Source organism: Rhinichthys klamathensis, unplaced genomic scaffold (assembly GCF_029890125.1).
Source record: "Rhinichthys klamathensis goyatoka isolate OS25496 unplaced genomic scaffold, OSU_Roscu_1.1 h1tg000254l_1, whole genome shotgun sequence".
NCBI classification, from domain to species: Eukaryota; Metazoa; Chordata; class Actinopteri; order Cypriniformes; family Leuciscidae; genus Rhinichthys; species Rhinichthys klamathensis.
In genome coordinates this window covers 4,155,180-4,180,378 of record NW_026606776.1, presented here as the reverse complement: position 1 = coordinate 4,180,378, position 25,199 = coordinate 4,155,180, and the positions used below count along the sequence as shown (strand labels likewise).

The 25,199-nt window shown below is 38.8% G+C and overlaps 1 protein-coding gene across 5 annotated transcripts in view; it reads left to right on the top strand.

Annotated features, from left to right (window-relative positions):
* Window positions 1–25,199, top strand: part of tanc1a (tetratricopeptide repeat, ankyrin repeat and coiled-coil containing 1a) — an 87,719-nt gene that overhangs the window by 51,788 nt on the left and 10,732 nt on the right. For all 5 annotated transcript variants that reach the window (XM_056266812.1, XM_056266810.1, XM_056266811.1 and 2 more), the window contains 11 exons: window positions 803–1,013; window positions 2,505–2,777; window positions 6,609–6,734; window positions 7,612–7,896; window positions 8,170–8,303; window positions 10,275–10,506; window positions 12,154–12,320; window positions 13,494–14,101; window positions 20,536–20,644; window positions 20,740–20,862; window positions 23,055–23,291. In XM_056266812.1, coding sequence (XP_056122787.1) covers window positions 803–1,013; window positions 2,505–2,777; window positions 6,609–6,734; window positions 7,612–7,896; window positions 8,170–8,303; window positions 10,275–10,506; window positions 12,154–12,320; window positions 13,494–14,101; window positions 20,536–20,644; window positions 20,740–20,862; window positions 23,055–23,291 — 2,505 coding nt within the window. The remainder of the gene's footprint in view (window positions 1–802; window positions 1,014–2,504; window positions 2,778–6,608; window positions 6,735–7,611; window positions 7,897–8,169; window positions 8,304–10,274; window positions 10,507–12,153; window positions 12,321–13,493; window positions 14,102–20,535; window positions 20,645–20,739; window positions 20,863–23,054; window positions 23,292–25,199) is intronic.

Genomic DNA, 25,199 nt, shown 5'->3' with positions numbered 1-25,199 from the left:
AAAGAACATACATTTCTTAACTTCTGGAGGCACAAAATGATTCATGGTTCACTAATTTAATATATAAATACTCCCATTTTGTTAATAAAAATAGTTTGAAAACAAGCAGCTTTGTTACATTTAATGCTGAAAATATCTTGGCTTATATTTGCATTGAATATTGTTTTGGAGAAAAAAAGGTTGAGAACCACTGTTTTAAAGTCAACATGAAACTCTTCGCAACCCATTTTATTTCCATAATGTGATGCTTGTGCAAGTGAATGAGAAGAAAGTGCAGAATGAGACGTCATTTTTTCCATCTTGATTAGACTTGGTTAGATTCTGGAAAGTTGTCATCACAGATGAATTTGTCACAATAAGACCAGGATTAAGAATCCTTTAAGTCTCAAAACCATAAAGTCTTTTATTTTATTTTATATATACCTTTACTTGTTGGCTTTTTTCCTCCTCAGATTTGCAGATTTACTTTATCCCTAACCAAAGCATTGCCATTGTAAACACTGGTAAAATGCGGATGCACATTTGTCTGTGTGTTGGTTACTGTCACCATTGCAGCCTAAATCTGTTTCCAAAAGCATAGAATTGGTTGCTTATATTGGAACAAAAGCAGACTGGAGGGCTTGGAGTATTTTTGGCCTTGCCCTTGTATGGACATAAGAGCTGAGTTTAACAGTTTCCATCTATCACTTTATCTCTTCGCTCCCTTTTTTTGTTTCCTCTGCTGTCTCTTTTTTTCCCTTAATGCAATATTTATTTACTTTTTTTTCTGTTTGCTTGTCTCGCTCTCTGTCTCACTCTGTAGTGCATAGTGTCCAGTCAGGGCGTGAGTCCCTGCTCCACTCTGACCAGCAGTACGGCGTCTCCCAGCGCAGAGAGCCCCTGTTCCACCTTACCTGAGAGCTCCTCCAGCAGCAGGGCTCCTGTTATCTCCTCTAGCACCTTCTCCACTGCCACCTCCACCATCATCACTACACCCAGCTCCACCCTGGAGAGCAAGGACAGTGGAATCATAGGTAACATCTACCTCTCTCCTTAGCAAAGTCCGCTTTATTCAAAAGTCCTCTTTTATTTGCTACCTTTTTTTGTTGTTGCATGGTATTGAAATAATTGCTTACAGCATTCTTAACGTATAGACTCCATTCAAATGTTGCTTTGTAGATAATTGGAATCTTAAGGCTCTTTCACACTGAGCACAAAATGAAAAAGAAACAACCCACTGATGAATGGTCTATTCACGCCAAGCTTGAAAGCATATCTGTCGGGCTGAATTAAAAGCTGGTCTGACATCCAGCTGTCAGAAGCACAAGAGGAAAATGTTCAATTCTTTGTTTCATTTTTTTATTGCTGAAGTGAAATTATAGAAATGGCATTTAACTAAATTGAAGTCATTTGCGTTTTTGTTTGGTTGAATTTAAGTTCAGCTGCAAAAACATTGCTATTGGTAAAGGAAGATCCATAAAGTATCTTTGACAGCCCCATTCTTTGCTTAATTTAATTTAAAGGTATTTGATGCAAAAGTATGCTTGTTTGTGGAATAATATATTCAAACGCTAATCGTGCCTTATGACTGTAATTCATAAAGTTTGTAAGTTACAATCATTTTATTTAGAGTATTAGAGTAAGCTGAATCTGATGCGAGAAGTGACACGGAACGGAAGTACAGTGTGAGTTTCAAAATGCACTAAAAACTTTTAATATTAGTATTATTTAGTACCTATTTTCTTGCTTCAAAAGACATTAGTTCTTCAACTGGGGTCGTATGGATTACCGTTGTGTTCACTGTGTGTGATTTTTTCAAGCGTCAGCTTTCAGTTATACTTGTTGTTCCAAAAGCTCAAATCTTAGTTGAGCTCAACAAGTAAATGTTTGACTCCAGTGTGAATGGCTCCATGAATCTGCTAGTGGTTATGTCATTGTAATATTTGTATGTATTGTGTTACGGAACATTTGGAGATGCTGACGGAGGTGTTTACCTTTATGCACAACTGACTTTTCTCCAGGGATCGCGATCAAGCGAGGAAGCGAACACTAGACCTCCAGAGACCCACCTTATCAAAGCTGTTAACTTTCTGGAAGTGTTTTTGTTGGCCTGTGCTGTAAATTCTTATATGTCTGAGATGTGCACGATCAAAACTAGGACAGCGTTGTCTTTATTTCAGGTCTGCCGGAGGTTTCTTGAAGTAGGACATCAGAAGGTTTTTTTAAAGCCCAAAATAGTGTTTTTCTATTTGATTGCGGTAAAGAAAGGACACACTTAAAGCAAAAAGCCTGACAGCAATTACTTAAACAAGTCCTTATTGATGTTCTCATGCTTGAAGATCATCGGTTGTCAATCATTTTCAAAAACTGCCTTTGATAGTTAATTCCTGTTTTCTTTTCTGTGATGTTTTGTTTTGTCCTTCTGTGTCGTTCTCTCCTCCTGTGTCCTTCCCATAAATATCCCCCCCCCCCCCCCCCCCCACACCTCATTCACCTTCATCTCTCTCTTTCTCTCTATCCTGCAGCAACAGTCACCAGTTCCAGTGAGAATGAAGAACGCAGTGGCTCTAGTCTGGAGTGGGCGAAAGATGGTGGTGCAGGTTTAAGGGCCGAGAGCGGGCGTAGCGCTCATCCGTCCTGCACTCCCATGACCTCGGAGGAGCCGGTGGTGTCTGGTGAAGCCCAGCTGGGGACAGGCACCACAGGAGGGGTGGCACCTGTCATGACATCACCTGTGGATGGACCAGTCACGTACCATAGCACTTCTTTGGTTATGCCACGGCCAAATTCTGTGGCAGGTGAGTAATGAAAGATCACATGCTGTATTATTATTTTTTTGTGCTGTAAAATTTGGATCAGGGGTTTGGTACCTCAGTGTTTCTTGCACCACTATTCATCATTCCACCTCTTGCTATATCTGTATCATCATGCTAAAAGAAGTCGAATTTTACCCAAGTTGAATGTGATTATATAAAGATGTTGTGTACAGCAAAATAATGTGAAGGCAATATGTCTTTGTGTTGTTTAGTCTTCGCTGGCTGCACTCAAACAAAAGTGAAGTGCAACTAATTTAGTCTGATTCACAAACTAGGATATCAGAGAGTTATTAGGAGTCTTTTTGTAATGAATTGCTCAAAAAGACTCAAATTCGAAAGTTATCTGTTTGAATCAGTCTGAGGAATTCTTCGCTGAATAAACTCACTGAATCAGACACATATTGAACATAAAACATTAAAACACACTAAAACAGTACCACATTAAACTACAAATAGATTTTTTAAAAACATTAAAATATGTGATAAAAAAAAATGTATATGTACTTTGGACCACAAATAGGTGACACTGTTCTACTTGATAGATTATATACACTACTGTTCAAACGTTTGGGGTTGGGTAATTTTTTTTCTAATGCAAATCACAGTAATAACAGTAATATTATCAAATATTATTACAATCTAAAATACCTGTTTTCTGTTTTAATGTATTTTAAAATGTAATTTATGCCTGTTATAAAAAAAAAGAAAAAAAAAGCAGCCATTAATCCAGTATTCAAGTTGAAAATTTGTGCTGTTAATATTTTTGTTGAAACCATGATACATATTACTTGATATATAGAAAGTTCAAAAGAACTGCATTAATAAGAAAATTGATATTTTTGTAGCAATGTAAAAGTCATTGCATCCTTGATGAATAAAGTATTAATGACTTACTGACCCAAACTCTTGAACTCTATTGTGTTTGCTTATAGTTTGTGTCTTTCAAGCTAGCTGAAAATGTATAAAGGTATATACACTGAACAAAATTATAAACGCAACACTTTTGTTTTTGCCCCCATTTTTCATGAGCTGAACTCAAAGATCTAAGACTTTCTCTATGTACACAAAAGGCCTATTTCTCTCAAATATTGTTCACAAATCTGTCTAAATCTGTGTTAGTGAGCACTTCTCCTTTGCCGAGATAATCTATCCACCTCACAGGTCTGGCATATCAAGATGCTGATTACACAGCATGATTATTGCACAGGTGTGCCTTAGGCTGGCCACAATAAGTGTTTCGTTTATAATTTTGTTCAGTGTAAATGTATAAAGTAGACAGATCAGGACGTTTTCACACCCCATTCTTGGAGCACCCTCAGTTTACTTGTGTGTATGTGCTTTTATTGTATTTGAATGCACAGTGCACTGTACCGCTTGGCTGCCTCTCCTCCTGCGCCTTGTAGAAAGCTTTGCAAACGGGTGGCTTTGATTTCCTCTTGCTGTAAAGCTAAATGGGGAAATTGCTGTCAGATATACTGAATGACGCCAACAAAGCAAAATGTCGCGCCAAGTGCCTCTCTGTGGTGATCTTTGTGGTACGGCGCAGGGAAAGGGAAGTTAATGTATTTATATCTTTGCCGCTTCAAAGGGCTTGATCATGGTTTCACATTTGAGACCCTTCACAAGCGAATGCAACGTGACAAATGACAATCATCATCCCTGTGTTTATGCCCATCTGCAGAGATTATGGGTTTCAAGCAGATTAGATTATGGGACAGGATGGGAGATTGTACAGGGATGAGTGGAAAGAGAGGGGTGTAGATTTGGCGGGCAAAGAAATGCTGAATGAAATGAGCGATTGATGGATTGAATGAATAAATGGATGAATTATGAGCGAGTAATAAAAGTCAGGTACAGTATGTGTGTCTGTAAATAAGAGAGACTGGGGTATGATGTGCCATCCATTTATCTAACAAACATAGTTTTTGTGATCCATTCATATACAACTACTGTACTCTTGATTTAGATATACTGTACACATGAGAAAAGTGAGAAGCATTTGCTTAAGGTAAAACCGCTAAACAATTCCAGCTGTAAAAATGAATTGCCCATGCATAAAACCATGTATTTTTTTGGCTTAACATCAGTCATGAATTATTAAATTAATAATTTCTCCAAAACTGATAGCAGTGGGGTAAAGTGTGCCAGATGCTGCAGGGTAAATTGAGCAAGTGGCTAATGGTAAGCTTTGCTTTACAAATGCTTAAATTCAAATATTCTGAATATTAAACCTTTTCCTGCCTCGTTGTCATTGGACCACTATTTTGAGTCATGCTTTTATATAATATACGTATTCTTGTAACTGCAGTGGATAGCAGACATCCTGAAACATACACTCACCGGCCACTTTATTAGGTACCCCATGCTAGTAACGGGTTGGACCCCCTTTTGCCTTCAGAACTGCCTCAATTCTTCGTGGCATAGATTCAACAAGGTGCTGGAAGCATTCCTCAGGGAGTTTGGTCCATATTGACATGATGGCATCACACAGTTGCCGCAGATTTGTCGGCTGCACATCCATGATGCGAATCTCCCGTTCCACCACATCCCAAAGATGCTCTATTGGGTTGAGATCTGGTGACTGTGGAGGCCATTTTAGTACAGTGAACTCATTGTCATGTTCAAGAAACCAATTTGAAATGATTAGAGCTTTGTGACATGGTGGAAGTAGCCATCAGAGGATGGGTACATGGTGGCCATAAAGGGATGGACATGGTCAGAAACAATGCTCAGGTAGGCCGTGGCATTTAAACGATGCCCAATTGGCACTAAGGGGCCTAAAGTGTGCCAGGAAAACATCCCCCACACCATTACACCACCACCACCAGCCTGCACAGTGGTAACAAGGCATGATGGTTCCATGTTCTCATTCTGTTTACGCCAAATTCTGACTCTAACATCTGAATGTCTCAACAGAAATCGAGACTCACCAGACCAGGCAACATTTTTCCAGTCTTCAACTGTTCAATTTTGGTGAGCTCTTGCAAATTGTAGCCTCTTTTTCCTATTTGTAGTGGAGATGAGTGGTACCCGGTGGAGTCTTCTGCTGTTGTAGCCCATCCGCCTCAAGGTTGTGCGTGTTGTGGCTTCACAAATGCTTTGCTGCATACCTCGGTTGTAACGAGTGGTTATTTCAGTCACTGTTGCCCTTCTATCAGCTCGAACCAGTCTGGCCATTCTCCTCTGACCTCTGGCATCAACAAGGCATTTCCGCCCACAGAACTGCCGCTCACTGGATGTTTTTTCTTTTTCGGACCATTCTCTGTAAACCCTAGAGATGGTTGTGCGTGAAAATCCCAGTAGATTAGCAGTTTCTGAAATACTCAGACCAGCCCTTCTGGCACCAACAATCATGCCACGTTCAAAGTCACTCAAATCACCTTTCTTCCCCATACTGATGCTCGGTTTGAACTGCAGGAGATTGTCTTGACCATGTCTACATGCCTAAATGCACGTAGTTGCCGCCATGTGATTGGCTGCTTAGAAATTAAGTGTTAACGAGCAGTTGGACAGGTGTACCTAATAAAGTGGCCCGTGAGTGTATATAGGTCTATTAATTTCTTTTTTTTTTGGGAAGTAAAAAGTATCCCAGCTTCCCTCACTCTCCTCATATACTTTTGTATGTTTTCCCCCTCATTAAAGTGTGTGTGTGTGTGTGTGTGTGTGTTGGGTACACGTGTTCCTCCACACACAGCAGCAGATTGTGTTTGTTCTTCATAGAGATCACAGAGGTGGCATGTAATCTCTCTGCTGTCTGTGAGCCAAACACAACCCTAAATGACTCTTTCTCTCATTCTGTCTCTCTCCCTGCAGCCACTAGCAGTACTAAACTGGAGGAGCTGCGGTATCTGGATGAACAGAGAAATGCTCCCCAGCGCTCTTCCATGCGTTTGCCCTGGCATGGAGCTCACACAGGGGGCCGCAGTCAAGAGAATAAAGGTGCTGACTAACTCCAACTTACCAAATGATATGCAAACAGAACACTATAATAACTTTTATTATCTGCCTTATTTTGCAACGTGTAAGTAGGCTGTTTTCTTTGAATGTGCGAAACTTCTGATTCATTAGCTGCTATAGGTAAATGACTAGAATAACAAAGTGCAGTAAATGGTCCAAATATTCATGCTACAAACCATTACATTGAATATAATATACATTAATATAAGCACCAGAAACATTCAATTTACAAATGGCCTCGCCCGAGCTTACGTTAAAAATAAGCTGGATATAATGCTGTTACATAATACAGCAGATCAGTTCTTCAAATATAAAAACATTACGAAAGAGTCATTTCTAATTATTTCAATTCATTTGAAAGAACATCAACAACCACCATCATTAAATTATAATCTAATAATTGACACCTCATGAATGTAATGAATGAAAGGTAATATAAAGTTTAACCCTGTGAAGACTGCATAAATTGGCAATGCATTTAAACTCCATGTGACATTTCTGAGAGATATTATTCAGTGCAAAATTTTATAATATATATTTTTATAATCATAAATACATTTATATTTTTATATATATACAATAAATTCATGTTTTTTCCCTGCACATTTTAGTACAGTGTTAGCTAGAAAATAAACATCTTTTTCTATTTAGAACAATTATTCTTTAGGAATCACGCATAATACAAAAAAGGGACATTTATTAAGAAAATAAATGGGGTGTTTGGGGTCCATTTTCATCTTTAATGTGAGCAATGAAGTTCTTATGATTCACTCTCCTTTCATTATAAATCTGTCCTGCATTGATTTGGCTGTGTGTGTGTGTAGTTTATTTTAACACCTTTGTTATTTGAATCCTCCAGCTCGTCTCACACCCTACAAACCAGTGGACATCATGCTCAAACCCCTGCTGTTTGAGGTACCCAGCGTCTCTTTGGATGCAGTGTTCGTGGGCCGTGATTGGCTGTTTCAGCGACTGGAGGATGTGCTTATGGGGGGAGGAGATGCCAGTGAGGGTAAAGGGGCTGTAATCACTGGTAACGTTGGTTTCGGTAAGACAGCAGTGATGTCACGGCTAGTGGCTCTCAGCTGTCATGGTGGACGAATGAGGCAGATCGCCTCCAACAGTCCTGAAGCTACACCCCAGAGTAAGAGTTTAACATTCTGTCATTTATTTACTCACCATCATGTCTTTCCAAAACCATATGAAACGATTGAAATGCAAAAGTCGAAATTCTGAAGACTGCTGGTTTTTGATCTCAATACTTCATCACAAAGCTTTAGTTGAACATGAAAACTTTGTTCAACCAATCAGACATCCAACACCTATATTCAGCACTTGTAGTGACTGCTGTATTTGTGTGCAATAACAGCTTGAATTTATGTGAAATAATAGGGAATTGTTTGTGATTGTGTTGTAGATCGAGGAGCTGATGCTTATCAAACCAATCAGCTGAACCCCCCCTCACAGAGTCCCCTCCGCAGCAACAGCTGCCCGCCTACGCCAGACACACACCGGCACAGAGAGGGGGCAGTCAAACGCCTGGCTAACAAGGTACACACTTTACCCCTATTCGGACAGGACTAGTTTTCGTTATTGCTATTTTTTTTTGGTGTGAATGGGCCTTTACTCTGAGTTCCTCTAAGAAATCAAATCTCCTCCGCATAGTAATATCTGTAATTTGCGCTATATACATTTTCTCACAGCAAATGTTTCTCATTTATTTTGACCTTTGCAGAATAACGCTGCTGAAGATGAATTACTTAAAATGCCTTTTAATACTTTTATTCAGCAAATCAATAACACATTAAATTGATCAAAAGTGACAGTAAAGACATTTATAATGTTACAAAAGATTTCTATTTAAACTTTAAAGTAAGTGCTGTGCTTTTGTTGGAGTTCTTTTGAAAGGCTTGGAATGTCCACTCTAGTCGCTGATCAGGTGTGACCTTCACCTTATTTAATTAATTCCCTTAATTATGCAAATCATGTTCTCAATATGTTACATAAATAATTCTTGTTTATTTCAATGGGTTTCGTGACGCATTCATCTAGAACACATGAACTTTCATAACGCCCACTTCCAGAAAACACACTTTTTTTTTAATGTAAATTTTTTGATTGAGCCGTTTTGAAAATGGAAGCTCTTCAAAAATTGTTTACAGCAAAATAAGCAGCTCTCATGTTTATTTATAAATACACATGATGTTTTGTGCATTGTTTTAGATGTTTCGACAGAGGCAAACTGCATACCACATGCATATTCAACACTTTGCCCTGTATGTGTGCGTGTTTTCCGTTTACATCTGGACCCGAACCTTCTCTGTTGAGTCTTCTTGTCACGTCTTTTTAATCAGCCATCTGCCAGTAGGAAGTCGTTTCAGGCCACGATTTCAGACTCGCTTCTGTTCAGAAGCTTGGATTCTCCAGTATTTCAGAACTATTTGGGATTCATGATATTCAAATAAACCTTAAAGGGGTTATATCACGAGAAATCTAATTTTCCTTGATCTTTGAGATAAAAGAGCTCCATGTACTTTGAAAAACCTTGTACTGTAACTTTCAGAACCAAAAAACGTCCCCCCCAGTGCTCCTGTTCCTTCTGGAAACTGTATCAACACACGACTGCCCACATTGACACATTAATGATCTTTATTTGGTGATCAGAACCTTGGTCTACTAAATCATGGTAAGGAAATTAGGAGAGACAGGATTTATCAGGAAAGATCCTGTAACATTGATTTGCAAAGAGGAAACAAACAAAGGAGGAAAGAAAGAAACAAACAAAATTGTATAACCCTTCAAAGTACACCACATAAAGGCATGTTTTTACACAAAATGTATAATAATACAATAATAAAAAGTATAATGAAGGTTTAGTCCATATGACTTCTGAAGACATATTTTAGTATTGTGAAAACAGACTGAAATTGTATTCATTATTCACTAATAACCTTCCCCTCAACTGCAACTGGATCATCGAGTCATTAAATGAACTGAACTGGATCAATCAGATTAATTAGGAAATAATTCATACTGTTTTTTACTGGGTCATCCAATTCACTTCAAAGAATAGTCTCAAAAGAGTGATTCGTTCATGATTTGGCCATTTGTACTTTCCTCATGAATGCGAATCAAGATATCAACATTTTTGAGTGAATAACTTTTAAATTTGTTTTGTTCCTCAAACAGAGCTATGATATGACTTCAAAAATCTTTATGGTACTATTATGGTGCTTTTTGTCATTTTGGAGCCTTGATCACAGGGCTGCATTTTATTTTTCAAAAGCATTGTAAGCATAAGTAGATCATAGAGAAAATTTGTGCCAATTGTGTCTACAATCTACTTAGGTTTACAATGCTTTTAGGAAACAATCTAGAGCTGTTAAGATTTTTGGGTATTAAATAATGACAGAAATTACACTTTGGGTGAAGAATCTCTTTAAGCAACTCTTTTCTTTTTGGTTTCGACCTGTTCAAAACTCCCACTTTTCAAGTTTTCCCCTCTTTCTGTTCCCCCTGCAGGTGGTTGCGTATCACTATTGTCAGGCTGATAACACGTACACATGCCTGGTCCCGGAGTTTGTGCACAGTGTGTCCGCTTTACTGTGCAGAGCCCCTCGCCTCAGTGCTTATCGAGAGCTGTTACTCCGAGAGACGCACCTGCAGAGCCTGCTCAGCTTACGCTCCTGTGTCCAGGACCCTGCCGCCGCCTTCCGTAAGGGAGTCCTGGAGCCCCTCACACTTCTACGCAAAGGTGAGACTCATCACATGCTACTGTCATTAATCACACAATCAAATAAAAACGAAATGTGTTTGCTCAGGGGTAATGGGGGGAGAAAGAGCGTTCTTGCCTCATTTAATTTGGCCCAATATGGATGTGAACAGATGGTCCTCAGAAACGGCTTGGATCACAAGGAACGACAGATGAAGGACTTAACAGGAATTTTAGAGAATGAGGCTAGAGCAAATTTCGAGTATGAAAATGAAGACATGGAGCTTTCAGTCTGAACTCTTGAAAATCAGTGTTTCTGGTTTGTAGCATCAGATTAAAGAGATAATATAGTAGAGAAAACAGCCTTTATATGACATTATAATGTATAATGACCCTAATTAAAATTGTTCCTATATATGTACTTGTAGACACATTCCATCATGGTGCAAACTTTTCTGACATAAGGATTCCTTGCTGGTCATGATAAATATATTCTGCATTATTTATGAAAACTAATGCATTTTGCTAAATGCATTAGAAACTACACCTTTCACATGTGCTGTTTTTTAAGGTCATATTTTGGATTTGGTAGCTTAATGTGGTGAATATTCCATGTGTGAAACTTCCAAGATTAGTCCAAGATAAGTAGATATGTTTTTTTTTTTTTTACTAGGATGAAGTTGAGGATCCTTGAGTTGTGATGAAAAAAGAAGTTTATGTATTGTAATCTATATCATAAGTCATTGTAATAACGAACTTTCCTAGGCACCTAGGTTGTGCCGACTATTAGTGGATTTTAAATATTATTTGAGAGTCAAACAGCTAGTTAGGCATTTTTTTTAAGCTACTGTTGTAGCTAATGCAGCCTTACTATAATCATACTAGTAGTTAATGTAGTCATTTCATTCTGATTTGTTAATGATAAATTATTGCGACACTAATAACAAATAATGATAGATTTTAAAAAGAAATGTTAATGTTAACCTTAAATGCTTTCAAGATTAACCAGTTTTTTAGTCCTTTAAATTGAATGCCAAATTGCATTCAGGTTTTCCTCCATTCTGGTATCGAATGCCCTCATTTCATGATACAATCAATTGGTGATCAATAAAATCAAATCCTGCCCTAAATTCATTTTTCTTGTTGAGAATCCTATCCGAAAAACTCTGCATTATAGAAGTAATTAAAGGTTGCGACTTTAAAGGAATCATTTACCCCACAATTAATATTATGCCATCATTTATTCACCATCATGCTGTTCCAAAACTGACTGACTTTCTTCTGTGGAACACAAAAGCAGATTCTCTTTTTCTATAAAATGAAAGGTAATGATAATGCTGTTGAGCTCCAAATACTGCAAATTTTTCATTTTTAAGTTAACTATTCCAAAAAAATTTTTGGAAGGGTGTTAGTCAAGTGGCAAATACTCAAAAACATTGAGAGTGAGAGTTTCACTACAGACTGCAGGCGCTTTTTCCTACTCAACATATGGTGAAAGAAGGCAGCACGAAGGGTTTTTATTGTGCTGGGTGTTCTAAAATCACGTAGTAAACATTCAACAGTACAAATTGTTCCTGCTAACTTTTCTGAACAAAAACCTGAACACACCCACGTAATGCCAAACTCTTAAAAGACTCTGGGTCCATATTTGACTTTGTTTTACCATGTCGTTTCTATTGTGTTGTGCAGAGAGTAAGATTCCAGAGGAAGATTACATCATCCTAGTGGACGGTCTAAATGAGGCAGAGTTCCACAAACCAGACTATGGAGATACCATTGCATCCTTCATCACCAAAATCATCTCTAAATTTCCTATTTGGCTTAAACTGATTGTGACCGTCAGGGTCAACCAAGTGGTAAGTTTTTTTTTTTGCACAGCCTGCACCCTTAACTTTTATGCTGGTTTTAATACAAAGCAAGACCATTCAGAAAGTTTTAAAGCTCTAGCCTATAAAGTGTCCTGATGTGCCTTTTGTGATCAGAGCTTTCAGAATGGTTGCTGTGGTGAGTTTTGGATGCTGGTCAGTGGCTAGTGTGTGTATAATCCACGTCTGATCAGAGCTGGACTCCGACCTGCTGGAGCCAAGCTTATATAAGAGGGGATAAGGGCTGTGATGCAATACTGCAGATGCTATGTGTGTCCCTATACACTTTTCACACACATACACTGTCTCTTTTTCTCTCACTTACTACTTCTTGGAGCAGTGACCCAAAAGTGCAAGGCAACCCACACAACCAGGCTGCCGGTGTTTATTCTACAACATTAATCCTGCAGTTGTTTTGACATTTATTCTGTTTTGCATACATATGATGATAAATATGTGCTGTAAGATAGAAATGAGCAGACTTCTGTGGTCCTTGTAGTATTCAATAATTTTTTTCCTCTTGCAGTCATCAAGGGCATGCAGTTGTCAGTGGTTACAGTACAAAACCGTTATCTTAAAAGAACTATAATTATTCAAGATTCTTTTGGAAAGCCGGTGGTCGTTACTCCTGTGCTATGGTGCATAACAGTCGTTTTAAATGAAGGTTCATCCCTTAAAGTACCAAAAAACTATTTAATTGCATGACTTTCTATTGAAGCAGGCAGAAAGCTGTCACTTTTTAATCTCAATTAGTATACAGGAATTGTCGAAAATGGCCATTTTGTGTAGTTTTGTCGCTTTATAATTTGATCAGTCAAGTTGGTCTAACCAACATGTAGAGATAAAAAGAGGAAATGATCTCATAGACTGTGTCTGTGTGTCAATCCTCAATATATAAGATTTTATGACATGGCAGGTTTCTAAAATGTCATGTGGTGCAACTCCCTCAACATAAGATATTTATGAATGAATAAATTCTACTCATGATGTTTCATGTCTACCTTAAAATATATTGAATACATTTTCATTTAAAACTTTTTTTGTGGTATAAAATGTAATAAAATTATTATTTTGCAAAACCATATAAAACCAAGATGAATGCATTTTCGATGCATTTCATTTTATTTTTATAACTTTTATGTGTCTTTTATGTTGATCTAACAGGAAGTCACCAGTCTCCTCCACTTTCCCATCATCTCTTTGGATGATTTCCATGACAACAAGGATATAACCTCTGACCTCACCTCCTACATCCAGCACCGTATAGACCACAGCCCTGACATCATCAGCAACATTGCCATCAATGGCAAAGCAGACCCAGCGAACCTCTCCAAGCTCAGCGCCCACCTGGTCTCCCGCAGCCAGGGCTCATATCTTTATTTAAAATTAACTCTCGATCTGTTTGAGAAGGGTCACCTGGTCATTAAAAGCTCCAGCTATAAGGTGATACCAGTGTCTCTGTCTGAGCTCTATCTGCTGCAGTGCAACATGAAATTCCCATCGGCCTCAGCATTTGAGCGTATGTTGCCACTGCTAAACGTGGCTCTGGCATCTTTGCACCCTCTGACGGATGAGCAGCTCTTCCGGGCACTGAATGCGGGATCCATGAGAGGAGAGCTGGAGTGGGAGGACTTCCAGCAGCGCATGGATGCTCTTTCCTGCTTTCTGATTGGCCGTCGAGACAGAACGCGCATGTTCTGCCACCCCTCCTTTAGGGAGTGGCTGGTATGGAGGGCGGATGGCGAGAGCACTGACTTCATGTGTGACCCAAGGTAAGCAGTGATGTCGCTTTTTCTTACACACTTAAGATGATGTTTTTCATGCTTGTTAAGGCAAGGAGGTGTTCAGAGAGGTTTCAGCACATTGCTATAAAGTTGCCAGAGAGCGCACAGCCATGCTCCAAACACCTTAGCTATGTGATTAAAACTACCGAGACCACCTTAACAAGTGAATAGCAATGTGCTAAAACTACTCAGAACACTTTAGCAACTTCATAGCAATGTGTTAAAACTACTTGGAGCTCCTCAGAAAATGAAAAGCAATGTGCTAAAACGAATCAGACACCAAATAAAGGGAATTGCAATGCATGAAAACTACTCAAAACACTTAAGCAAGTGAATAGCGATGTGCTAAAACTACTCAGAAACCCAAGCAACTTCATAGCAATGTGTGCAAAAACTACTGGGTGCATTTCAATCAACTCCCTAGTTCAGTGGTCAAGGCAAAAAAAAAAAAAAAACGTTTTGGCAGTGACACGAATTTCGTTTGGCTAAATTATGGTATACTGGAAACCAATGCTAAGCATTTCATACGTTTTAATGGCTTTTATTGGCAAAAACTTTCAATGGATCCAAAGAGTCAATAATTTACAATGTTGACCCTTCTTTATAACCTCTGCAAATCGCTCTGGCATGCTGGATATCAGCTTCTGGGTCATATCCTGACTGATGGCCATCCATTCTTGCCTTATTAGTGCCAGAGAATGTCTAATATGGGGAGAACTTTCCCTCTCAGTAAACTTCCGGGTTCTGAACTGGTTGCAGTTCCACTCTGGTTCCATATGAGGGTGCTCACAGGACGAGTGCAGAATGAATGGAGGTCTATGGAGCTATACCCCTCAAAATCCACTTTTCTTAGGATATATTTTTTTTTCGTAATTTGTAGTAATTTGAATGTTGTTTTCGAAAGGAGATGCAAAGAAATTACAGATTATCACTTATTTGCTTTAAAAAGTCTTTTAAAAGGTCAATGACGTCATACACATCGTACGACCAGAGATACTGCTTTACGGCAATCCTTCAGTCACTTTGGTGCTTTCGCGCTCTGCACTTTCCTTTCTCTCGCGGCATCGACAACACAGCTGACACAGGTAAATACAAGTGCTAGAAGAGTTAAGTCCGCCTTAAAGGGGTCATATAATGCCATTTTTGTACAAGCTAATATGATTCTTTAGGGTCTAAATTAAAAGTTTGTAATATACTTTAATTAAAAATTCTCATTAGTATTGTAAGAAAACACTTATTTTACCTGGTCAAAAACAGCTCTGTTTTCAGCACGCCGTTTCAGTGCATATGACTTAAATGATAATGAGCTGTGCTCACTCCGCCCCTCTGTTCTGTGCAATACACCATTTGTAACTCAATAACACAATAACCATAACGCGTTGTTCAGTATAAACTAGGGCTGTCAATCTTCCTCTATAATACTATTCGAATTCCATTCCTTGTTTTATTTAATATTCGAATAATATTCGAATATTAAATGCTCAAATTCATCCTATTATTAATATTTACGACATTACTCAGGCTTATGGATCGCCAATGCCACTATAGCATGTGGTTGTTGTTACACGTTCTGTCCACTAGAGGGACATCTAACATTACAATAAAAAATTTATTCACGCTGAATATGGTTGAAGCGCTTCCGATGGTTTTCGGCTAATATCTCCGCGAAAACACCACCAAACATTCTGAAATTTATACCGTTCTTTTCAGTTCGACTAGACTGTTCCAGCGAGTTTGGTGCTCACTGAATCCGTTGAGTATTCGCCAAGATATTTGCGCTTCACGGGCGCTTTTTTACGTCGTTAAACATTTACCATTTTTGACAGTATTGTTATGATGATCAACGTGTATAACGTGCACAATTGTGTTACGATTCAAAAACTTTATTGTTCATCAGACGAAACAAAAGCATTTCATTTTCACATGCGTGTAAGCCAAGGTGGTGAGAAAGACAAGATTGCATATAAAAAATATAAAAATAAAAATATTCGAATAGTAACTTCAGCATTCGAATAGTATTGATTTTTTTAATATTCGAATTATATTCGAATTTTGGAATTCGTTCCAACAGCCCTAGTATAAACGTGGGATTATGAATTATATTGAGAACGTCGTACATAGAAAACATGCCGTAATGTACCCTGAGTGTAAACAAATTCATTGTGAAGCGTGCAGCCATTTGCAAAGATTAATATATTAATATAAAGTTTAATAAAACGTTACACCCACTTCCGTTCTTCTGGAGATTCAGCAGGAACACGAATATCTGGTACCGATCCTTTTTTCAACATATAAGGAGATTAAAACAAAAACACTGGATGGATTTTTATCATTTTATGATGGTTGTGTACAGGCACTGCCAACACACATTTCAGTACAATCAACTTGTAAAAGTGCATGTACCATTATATGACCCCTTTAACATTCTGGTCCCGCTTCGGATGCCACGATGCCATCAAGCGGTATCTCTGGTCGTAATCAGTCCTTCACTGACCAATCAGCGTCCATTAGCAGAATGCTAGCGTGTTATGGGCAACAACAATTCAACCTGTAAGAAATCGAAAGGACATAAGTACTCGTTCATTCAACTTTCGACCTATAACCCATGTTGAACTTGCAAAACCTACATTCAAATCTGAGATTTCTCAACGGCAATCGGGTGAAAGAGACAAATTTAGCCGTCTCGCTCCATAGACTCCCATTCATTTTGCACTCGGACGATCGCCCCCAGTGGAACTCTGGTGGAACTACAACCAAAATTTGGTACAATAGGACTTAATAGGGAGTGGCCAGGCTTTTGCAATGGGGACTTCATCAGAGAAAATAACTTTGCACCATTCTTCTGCTGTCTAATCCTTGTACTTCCTGCAGAGTCTTAGTCTGTCCTCGATGTCCTTGATTTTCTTGGAGAAAAGTGGCTTTTTTTGCTGCCCTTCTTGATACCAGGCCATTGTCCAAAGGTCTTCGCCTCATTGTGTGTGCAGATGCAATCACACCTGCTGCCAATATTGAGCAAGCTCTGACAGGGGTGCTGTCACGATTTCGTAGCCGACTCCTTGGGAGGAGATGGTCGTAGTGGTTGCTGGACATTCTGGGGTGTCCTGAAGCCGCCTTCACTGCAATTGAACCTCTCTCCTTAAAGTTCTCGATGAGCCGGTAAATGGTTCTTTCAGGTGCAATGTTCTTTGCAGCAATTTCCTTGCATTCAGCGCCGCCGCTCCCACCACGCGCATCACGCGCTGTGCGTAGGGCACCAAGTGCTGAGGGGGCACCAAAAATAGCCTAATGAAAAACCAATCATCAAACTTCTTGTTATAATCAGATTCAGCGCGTTCTTCCTCTTCATTCCGCAGCGGCGCCGAGCAGAGACAGAGAGCACGTCAGAAACACAGGACAGGGTGTGTGTGATGTGTTCATGTGTGTGTTCATCTGAGCCTCATTGGTCTGTCACTGCTCGTCAGTGTCAGAATATTTGAGATGACCAATCAAATCAAAGTAGGCGGGCTTTATGTTCACAGACGCTGAGCGCGAATTTTAACAGTGCAACTCGACGCTTCAGTGTACGGTCAAGTGCGAGATAAGATGTAAGTAGCTAAACTTAACTTTATTTGACAGTTTTTTTTAGGTCATAAATGTTAAACGAATGACAAAAAATAATTAGGCAATCTAATATAGTTTTGTCTAATTTCGCCATTTTGAACTGAAAAAAAATCATAAAGGAATTATGCTTAGGGCACCAAAATGGCTAGCAGCGGCACTGCTTGCATTTGAGGCCATTTTGATGCAAAGTGAATGATGGCTACTCCTTCTTTGGAGGTAACCATTGCTAACACAAGAACACAATGATCAGAAGCACGTCTTCCCTCCTTTTATAGCAATCAGTCTGCTCTTATAATCAAATCAGAATGATTGCTGATTACTGAATGATAGTACTCGTTCACACTTTCATATGTGCTGATGATATGATTAGTCAAATGATGTTAGCTGGTAATTTTGTATTTAGTTATTTAAAATGCATCTGATCACTCAACACAATAATCTAGATAATGTGAATCAACACCACAACTGAAGCAGCAAACTTTACGAAACACAAAAGTTGTCACTGCCAAAACTTGGCCTTGGCTGTAGTGCACTGGAATTTCCACAACACAAGTCCAGTCACCTTTATTTATATAGTGCTTTATACAATACAGACTGTTTCAAAGCAGCTTTAGAGTGATAAACAGGAAAATAATGATCAACGATACCAGCAGAGCAAAGAACCATGGAGCATCGATGCTCACTTTGTATAAAACTGTCTCATTTCCAACACTCATTAGAAGATTTGAAAAGACAAACCATTATTAAATTTTTTAGCATAAGCACATCTCTAGGCAGCAGTGAACAATCTAGCTCACATTTATCATTTATGCCTGAAATATTGGTGGGATATGTAATCAAAGCATTCAAAAAGTAATGTCAGTAGGGTATCAGTCCTGCTGTTTTTGATAAATACAGTGATGACATTTTACAAAGCAAGTATGTTGTCTGGGGCTAGAGTCATCTGTGTCCCAATGTTTAATGATCCAGGGTCCTCACCAGTGGCCCAATTAGTATACCAATTCATAAGCCAGGGATCCTAGCAAGTGAATTGCAATGCATTAAAATATGTTATTTGTTTTCCCCAAACCTGTTAAATATAAATCTTATCCCACAGCCAATTTCACTGGTAAACTCAATCACACAGCCACCTGTCATGAAGAGTTCAGAATTCTGAAAAATCATGGATGGATCAGATTGCAACAAATGATAATTCTATCTATCAGGATGAATGCTATACTAAAGGTTAAGGATACGGAATTGTTTAGGCAGTCAGCACTGTGATTAACATGACCAATGAAATCTTTAGAATCAGCTATGGGGAAGGGCTTACGCGTATCTGGTTTGGGTAAAAACATCACACCACTAAAGCTACTCCAAACACATTCGAAGCTTCATAGCATTGTGTTACAACTAGTCTGAACACCTTAGCAACCACATAGCAAAGCATGTGAAGTACAGATCAGTCATCTATCATGTGGATTTTTTTCTGTTTAATTGAGTTCAGAAAGGGAGTAACTCAAATTTGAGTGTGTGTAGCCTTTGAACATGAAATTACTTTAGTGTAGTTCTCTTTCATTAAGTAGACTCTTCAATTATCTGTCCACCTAAACACACACACATTGCTCAGTGTTCTCATTTAGAAACGCATCAGTAGCTCCATCACTGTTATAAACTGAAGAGTGACCCACTTAACACGGTTCAAACATGGACTCATAAAAAGAAAAGTTCATGGACTGCGATCTGTATAGGCCATTTAGATGAGGGGAACATGACACCCCCGATGATTAGAAATGGCCAAGTCCTACTCTATTTATTTAAGGTTGTGGATGAATGTCCTGACATAACTCAGGGGGGAAAAACATTTTTTTTGTCCTTTTATTTAACATTTAGTATTGTCAGAAAGTATTTAGAAGATATTTTAATATTTATTTATCAGGAAAGGTTTCCAAGCAGGGAATCGAACTCGGGTCGCCCACTGCCTATACGGCTATCAGCTCAGATGATTAGAAAATAGGCTATTTAAATAAATGTTATAATTATATTAAAAAATAATTATTTTTGAGTTATACAAGGCATATTTGTAAAAATAGTAACTATGAACGGAACAGATATACATTTAACCATAGACGTAATGGTCTTAAGTAATTTTACGAACTTTTACGCCCATTTAGTTTGATCTGAATACAGATACGAATAATTTTGAGATTGTTACAGAAACGGATACAAATATTGACTCCACCTCAAAATGTTAACTTACTTTTTTAACCTGGTCCGCCTCAGCTGTCTAACAGTGCTCATCAATGTCAAAATGATTGAAATAGCCAATCAAATCAAAGACGACAGGCTTTACTCTTCACAGGGACCAAACATGAATTCCTGCGCAGAGCTTCAGGATTTAATGGTGAAAGATATTTGACAGCTGTTTACGATAGAAATGTTAAATGAACAACATATTCAGTGATGTCAAATTGAACTGCTTTGAATTGAAAATATAGGCTGAATCGTTGCATAACAGAATGCGACGAAACAAGAAACATGCCATTTAAGGCATGTAAATAAGAGATATTGTGAGCAAATATTATCTATTTTTGTATATATTATTTATATCTACTTCCTTTATATATATATATATATATTGGTATGTTATAACAAATATATATATACTGTATATATTGGTTATCCGCCACAAAAATGGATTCCCCCAACGTTCAAGACATCAAGGTTACATCCTTGATTTAGAGTTGATCAGAATGGAAGGAAATATGTGAATCACTTATATGATGAATCAGGATGATGGTGTTCATTATGACTTCTGATGAATTATTGATGTTGGTAAACAGAAGTGGCCACGCTCTGATGGCCTTCATGCTTTCACGTCAAGAGGGAAAACTCAACCGCCAACAAACCATGGAGCTGGGCCACCACATTCTTAAAGCTCACATATTCAAGGTAACGAACACAGATACTCAAAATCCTTCTCTGTGTGTGTTTAAGTGATGGGATCTCCATTTGAACTCTTCCTGCCTCTTCATGTCTGTCCTCAGGGTCACAGTAAGAGAACAGGGGTTTCGTCAAGTGTTCTGCAGGCCTTGTGGATCAGCTACAGTACAGACAGCCTATCTGCAGCTCTTTCCTCCCTCAGAAACCTGTACACACCCAACGTCAAGGTTTGAGGATATGCATACACAAAGACGCACAAAAAAAACCACACGCATTCTTGTACTCAATGTGCCAATGAGACCATCACTTATAAAAAGCAGCGTCAATCTTGAGTAAAAAATAAAAATGAACAACTGTTTTGAGCTCCTGAATTGTAGAACAAGGCTCCAACAATTATCGCGGCTGACGCATTCAACCGCACAAGAAGAGCTATAGCCTTACAGAGCTCTGAGTCATCCACAGTGAACGAGATTTCATAAGTCACGTAGAACATAGTAATTAGTGCTGAGGCTTACTGAAAAATGCCTTACGTAATGACTACATTTATTTATTAAATCTATTATATGTTAATTGCAGTCTAGACTCCGCTGTCCCTGTAATTTCGTCTCCTACGGAGTTTTAATGAAACGAGCGTCACTCTGAGCCCATGTGTGCGCACCAGCGTCCTTGACAGTCATTTGGCTGGAGAGCTTCTCATTATTTCCTGCTGTGTTTGTATAAATAAATGCAATTCTGCTTCCTTTGCTTTTAATGTGTTCCTGCTTCATCCAGCATCTTAATCAAGCCTCCATTACCACACTGTCCATATCCACATAAAAAAAAAGTAATGGAGCCAGGTTGCATTCATTCATTCATCGATTAGCGAGTATGACTTCATGCCTTCCACTGTTAAATGAAAGTGAAATAAACAATTAGCATGTTTGAACAGATACAATATATTTGTGTATAAATACCTCTTTTTCAGAGTTTTGTGGTTTGGTTTTATGTTTAGACATGACATTCATTGAGTAATTTAAAATGGATATTCGAAAGCTGGACCGGAAACTGTAGAGGGATTGTGAATAAAATGTATAGCCTCAACCCACAGCCTCTATCTACAATCTACAGATGCAAGCAAATAATCAGCTTCAATCTAGTATGTCTCAATCTATATCTAATATTAAGGCATACTAGAGTGAAGATATGTGCTTGCATCTGTTGATCGTAAATATAGCATGTGGATTGAATCAAAACATTCTAGTCTTTATATTGCACAGTAGATTGTAAATTGAAGCTATATATTATAAATTAATGCTGTAGATTAACCCTATAGATTGAGGCTATAAATTCAACCCATAGATTGCAGATTGAGGCTATACATTAAATCTGTTGATTTACAGATATATGCTGTATATTGAAGCTATACATTGAGGCTGTAGATTGGGTCTGTAGATTATAGATTGAAGCTGTAAATTGAAGATATGCATAAAGGCATACTAGGTTGAAGCTGATACAGACTGGATTGAAGCTATACATTTAGGTTGAAGCTGTAGATTTTAAATGAAGTCTGTAGACTGCAGATGTAGTTATTTAAGACTGAAGATTGTAGTTTGAGGATGTAGATTGAAGCCATGGATTGTAAACTGTAAAAGTCTGAATACTGAAATCAAGGTTGAGAAATCAAAATAGAGATTGTAAATTGTGAGAAAGACAATAGTGTAATTTTTCAGCTCAAGTTAGTTCAGTGTTGATTCAGTTCAGTAATTGTGTAAAGTTCATCAATTATGAAATAAGTTCAGATATAAGCACCTACAGTAGTAGTGTAGTTTAGATAATAGTGTTGTTATTCACTTCACGTCAGTTCAAAGTTGATTCAGTTCAGTTTATTAACAGTATAAAGCAGTCAACATCCAGCTCAATTCAGTTCAACTTTTGTTCTCCTCTAATAGTGTCAGTGCAGTCAAATCAAATCATTAATATTACTGAATATTAAAGGTGCTCTAAGCGATGTCATGTGTTTTTTAGGCCAAAACATTTTTTGTCACATACAGCAAACATCTCCTCACTATCCGCTGGCTGCCTGTCCCCTGAACACACTGTAAAGAAACGCGATCTCTGTAGACAGCCCATGCTTCACAAACAGCACCAAAAGCAAACTGCAGCGACCCGCTCCCCAAAACATAACAAACTGTTCCAGCCAATGACCGACAAGAAGGGTTTGGGGGTGTGGTTTGGGGGGTTAGTGTGCGGATGAGGAGGAGGGAGGGTCTAGCTAGCCTCCGTTTTGTTTGACAATAGTTCGAACGTCAACAAGAAGTGACGTCACCCAGGATCGCTTAGAGAACCTTTAAGTGACCAGTCTGTGAAGCCCTCAGACGGGTAATAATTGAGACAGTTACTTAATTTCTTGTGTTAAAACCAGTCTTACCTGCGTCCCCAGGTGTCCCGGTTGCTGATCCTGGGAGGAGCGAGTGTGTGTTACCGTACTGAGGTTTTAAACAGTGCACCAGTGCTGTGTGTGCAGTCTCACCTGGGCCACCTGGAGATGACTGCTTTGCTCCTGGAGTGTGGGGCGCCAGTGGATGGGCAGTCGGAGAACGGCATGACCTCCCTCTGTTATGCCTCAGCTGCTGGACATCTGCCACTTGTCACCTTATTATGCAAAAAAGGGGCAAAGGTCAGTCGATCCCATTTAATACACAGTAAAAGATATTCAGGGTTGAATTGGCAGGTGGAGATACCCTAAAAGTATTGGTGATTTTGTTGTCCTAGCCAAGATATTATGACCCATTCCCCCCAAATACCACAATTACCTAGTTTGTCATAGTACTATATACACATATATGCAAAAAAACCTAATAAATGGAATAAAATAATTAATCAAACAAGAAATACATATACAGAATACATTATATGTGCACTTTTAATAAAGCAAGCAAGATTGCTACTGCATATCAGTAATTGAATATCAGAAATGGGGTGCTCATTTGGTTGAATTTTATTTTGTTTTATTTCACTGGAACAGAGAGCAGATGTGGAGTTCCTGGAGAACCTGTTTGTAACGCCACTTTAAAGTAGAGAAAAATTAATTTCTATGAAAATAGGAAATCTTATAGTTAGAGCCAAAACATTCTAACAGTGAGACAGGGAATAAATGTTGCGGTGCTCATTAACTTTAAATACTTAAAGGAACACTCCGACTTTTTGGGACTTTAGCCTATTCACCTTATCCCCCAGAGTTAGATAAGTTCATACATACCTTTTTCATCTCCCTGCGTGCTGTAAGTCTGTTTGACGCACCCACCGCTAGCCTAGCTTAGCACAAAGACTGGATGTAAATGGTTGCAGCTAGCATACTAATCCAAATAAGTGACAAAATAGCGCAAACATTTTCCTATTTACATGTTGTGATTTGTATAGTCACAGAGTGTACAAAAAACAAAGTCACATGAGACACAGACATATTTTAACCGTATAAATACTGGGAACTATATTCTCTGAAGGCGAAGCACTGCTACTTGGGCGGAGTGATAACCGCAGCACCTGAGACGCGCCGTGGTGAGGAGCAGAGAGTTCGTTCAGAGTTTGGGTACGGTCATAGACAGTAAAAGAAATGGACAGAGCGATCTCATTGGAACTCAGTTGAGACAGTTGAAGCCCACTTTTAGCGATTTTTGAGAACTTCCGTTCCTGACGCGCAGACTCAGACCGACTCAAACTAAGCTTGATGACGTGAGCAACCTGTCTGACAGACGTTAATCTTCTAGTAGCTGTGCGTGAAAACTGCCAATGTTAATCTTGCAGAGACGGGGAACTTGAGCAAAGAGTTATTTGGCGTGAGTGAGCAGGAGTAAGTATTCCGTTGCTTTTATGGACTCATTATCTATGGGCTTCTCCCTTGACGGGACGTCCCCCCGATTGCCTGCGAGCTTCTCCTCCTGTCTGTACGGTAATTTCTGTACAGCGCGACAGAGAGTCGAGTGGTTATGACGCAATCGTTAGCCTATTTTTACTAAATCTGTTTCTACGGGGCCATAATGTAACATAGAAGGTAATGGAGCCCTTTATACATTGTCGTGTTTCTTTAGAAATAAATAATGGACAAATGGAGTCTTTAAACGCCTCAGATGTAAAGTTATTCGCTGTCAAAGTGACGCCAAAATGACTGGGAGTCAATGGAAATGCTAACGCAAGTGAAGTTCTGCTACAACATGGCGGCACCCGGCCGGCTTCAACTTCCGGTCGATGGATTACCCCCTTGGGTACGGTACGTCTCAGGTGCTGCGGTTATCACTCCGCCCAAGTAGCAGTGCTTCGCCTTCAGAGAATATAGTTCCCAGTATTTATACGGTTAAAATATGTCTGTGTCTCATGTGACTTTGTTTTTTGTACACTCTGTGACTATACAAATCACAACATGTAAATAGGAAAATGTTTGCGTTATTTTGTCACTTATTTGGATTAGTATGCTAGCTGCAACCATTTACATCCAGTCTTTGTGCTAAGCTAGGCTAGCGGTGGGTGCGTCAAACAGACTTATAGCACGCACGGAGATGAAAAAGGTATGTATGGACTTATCTAACTC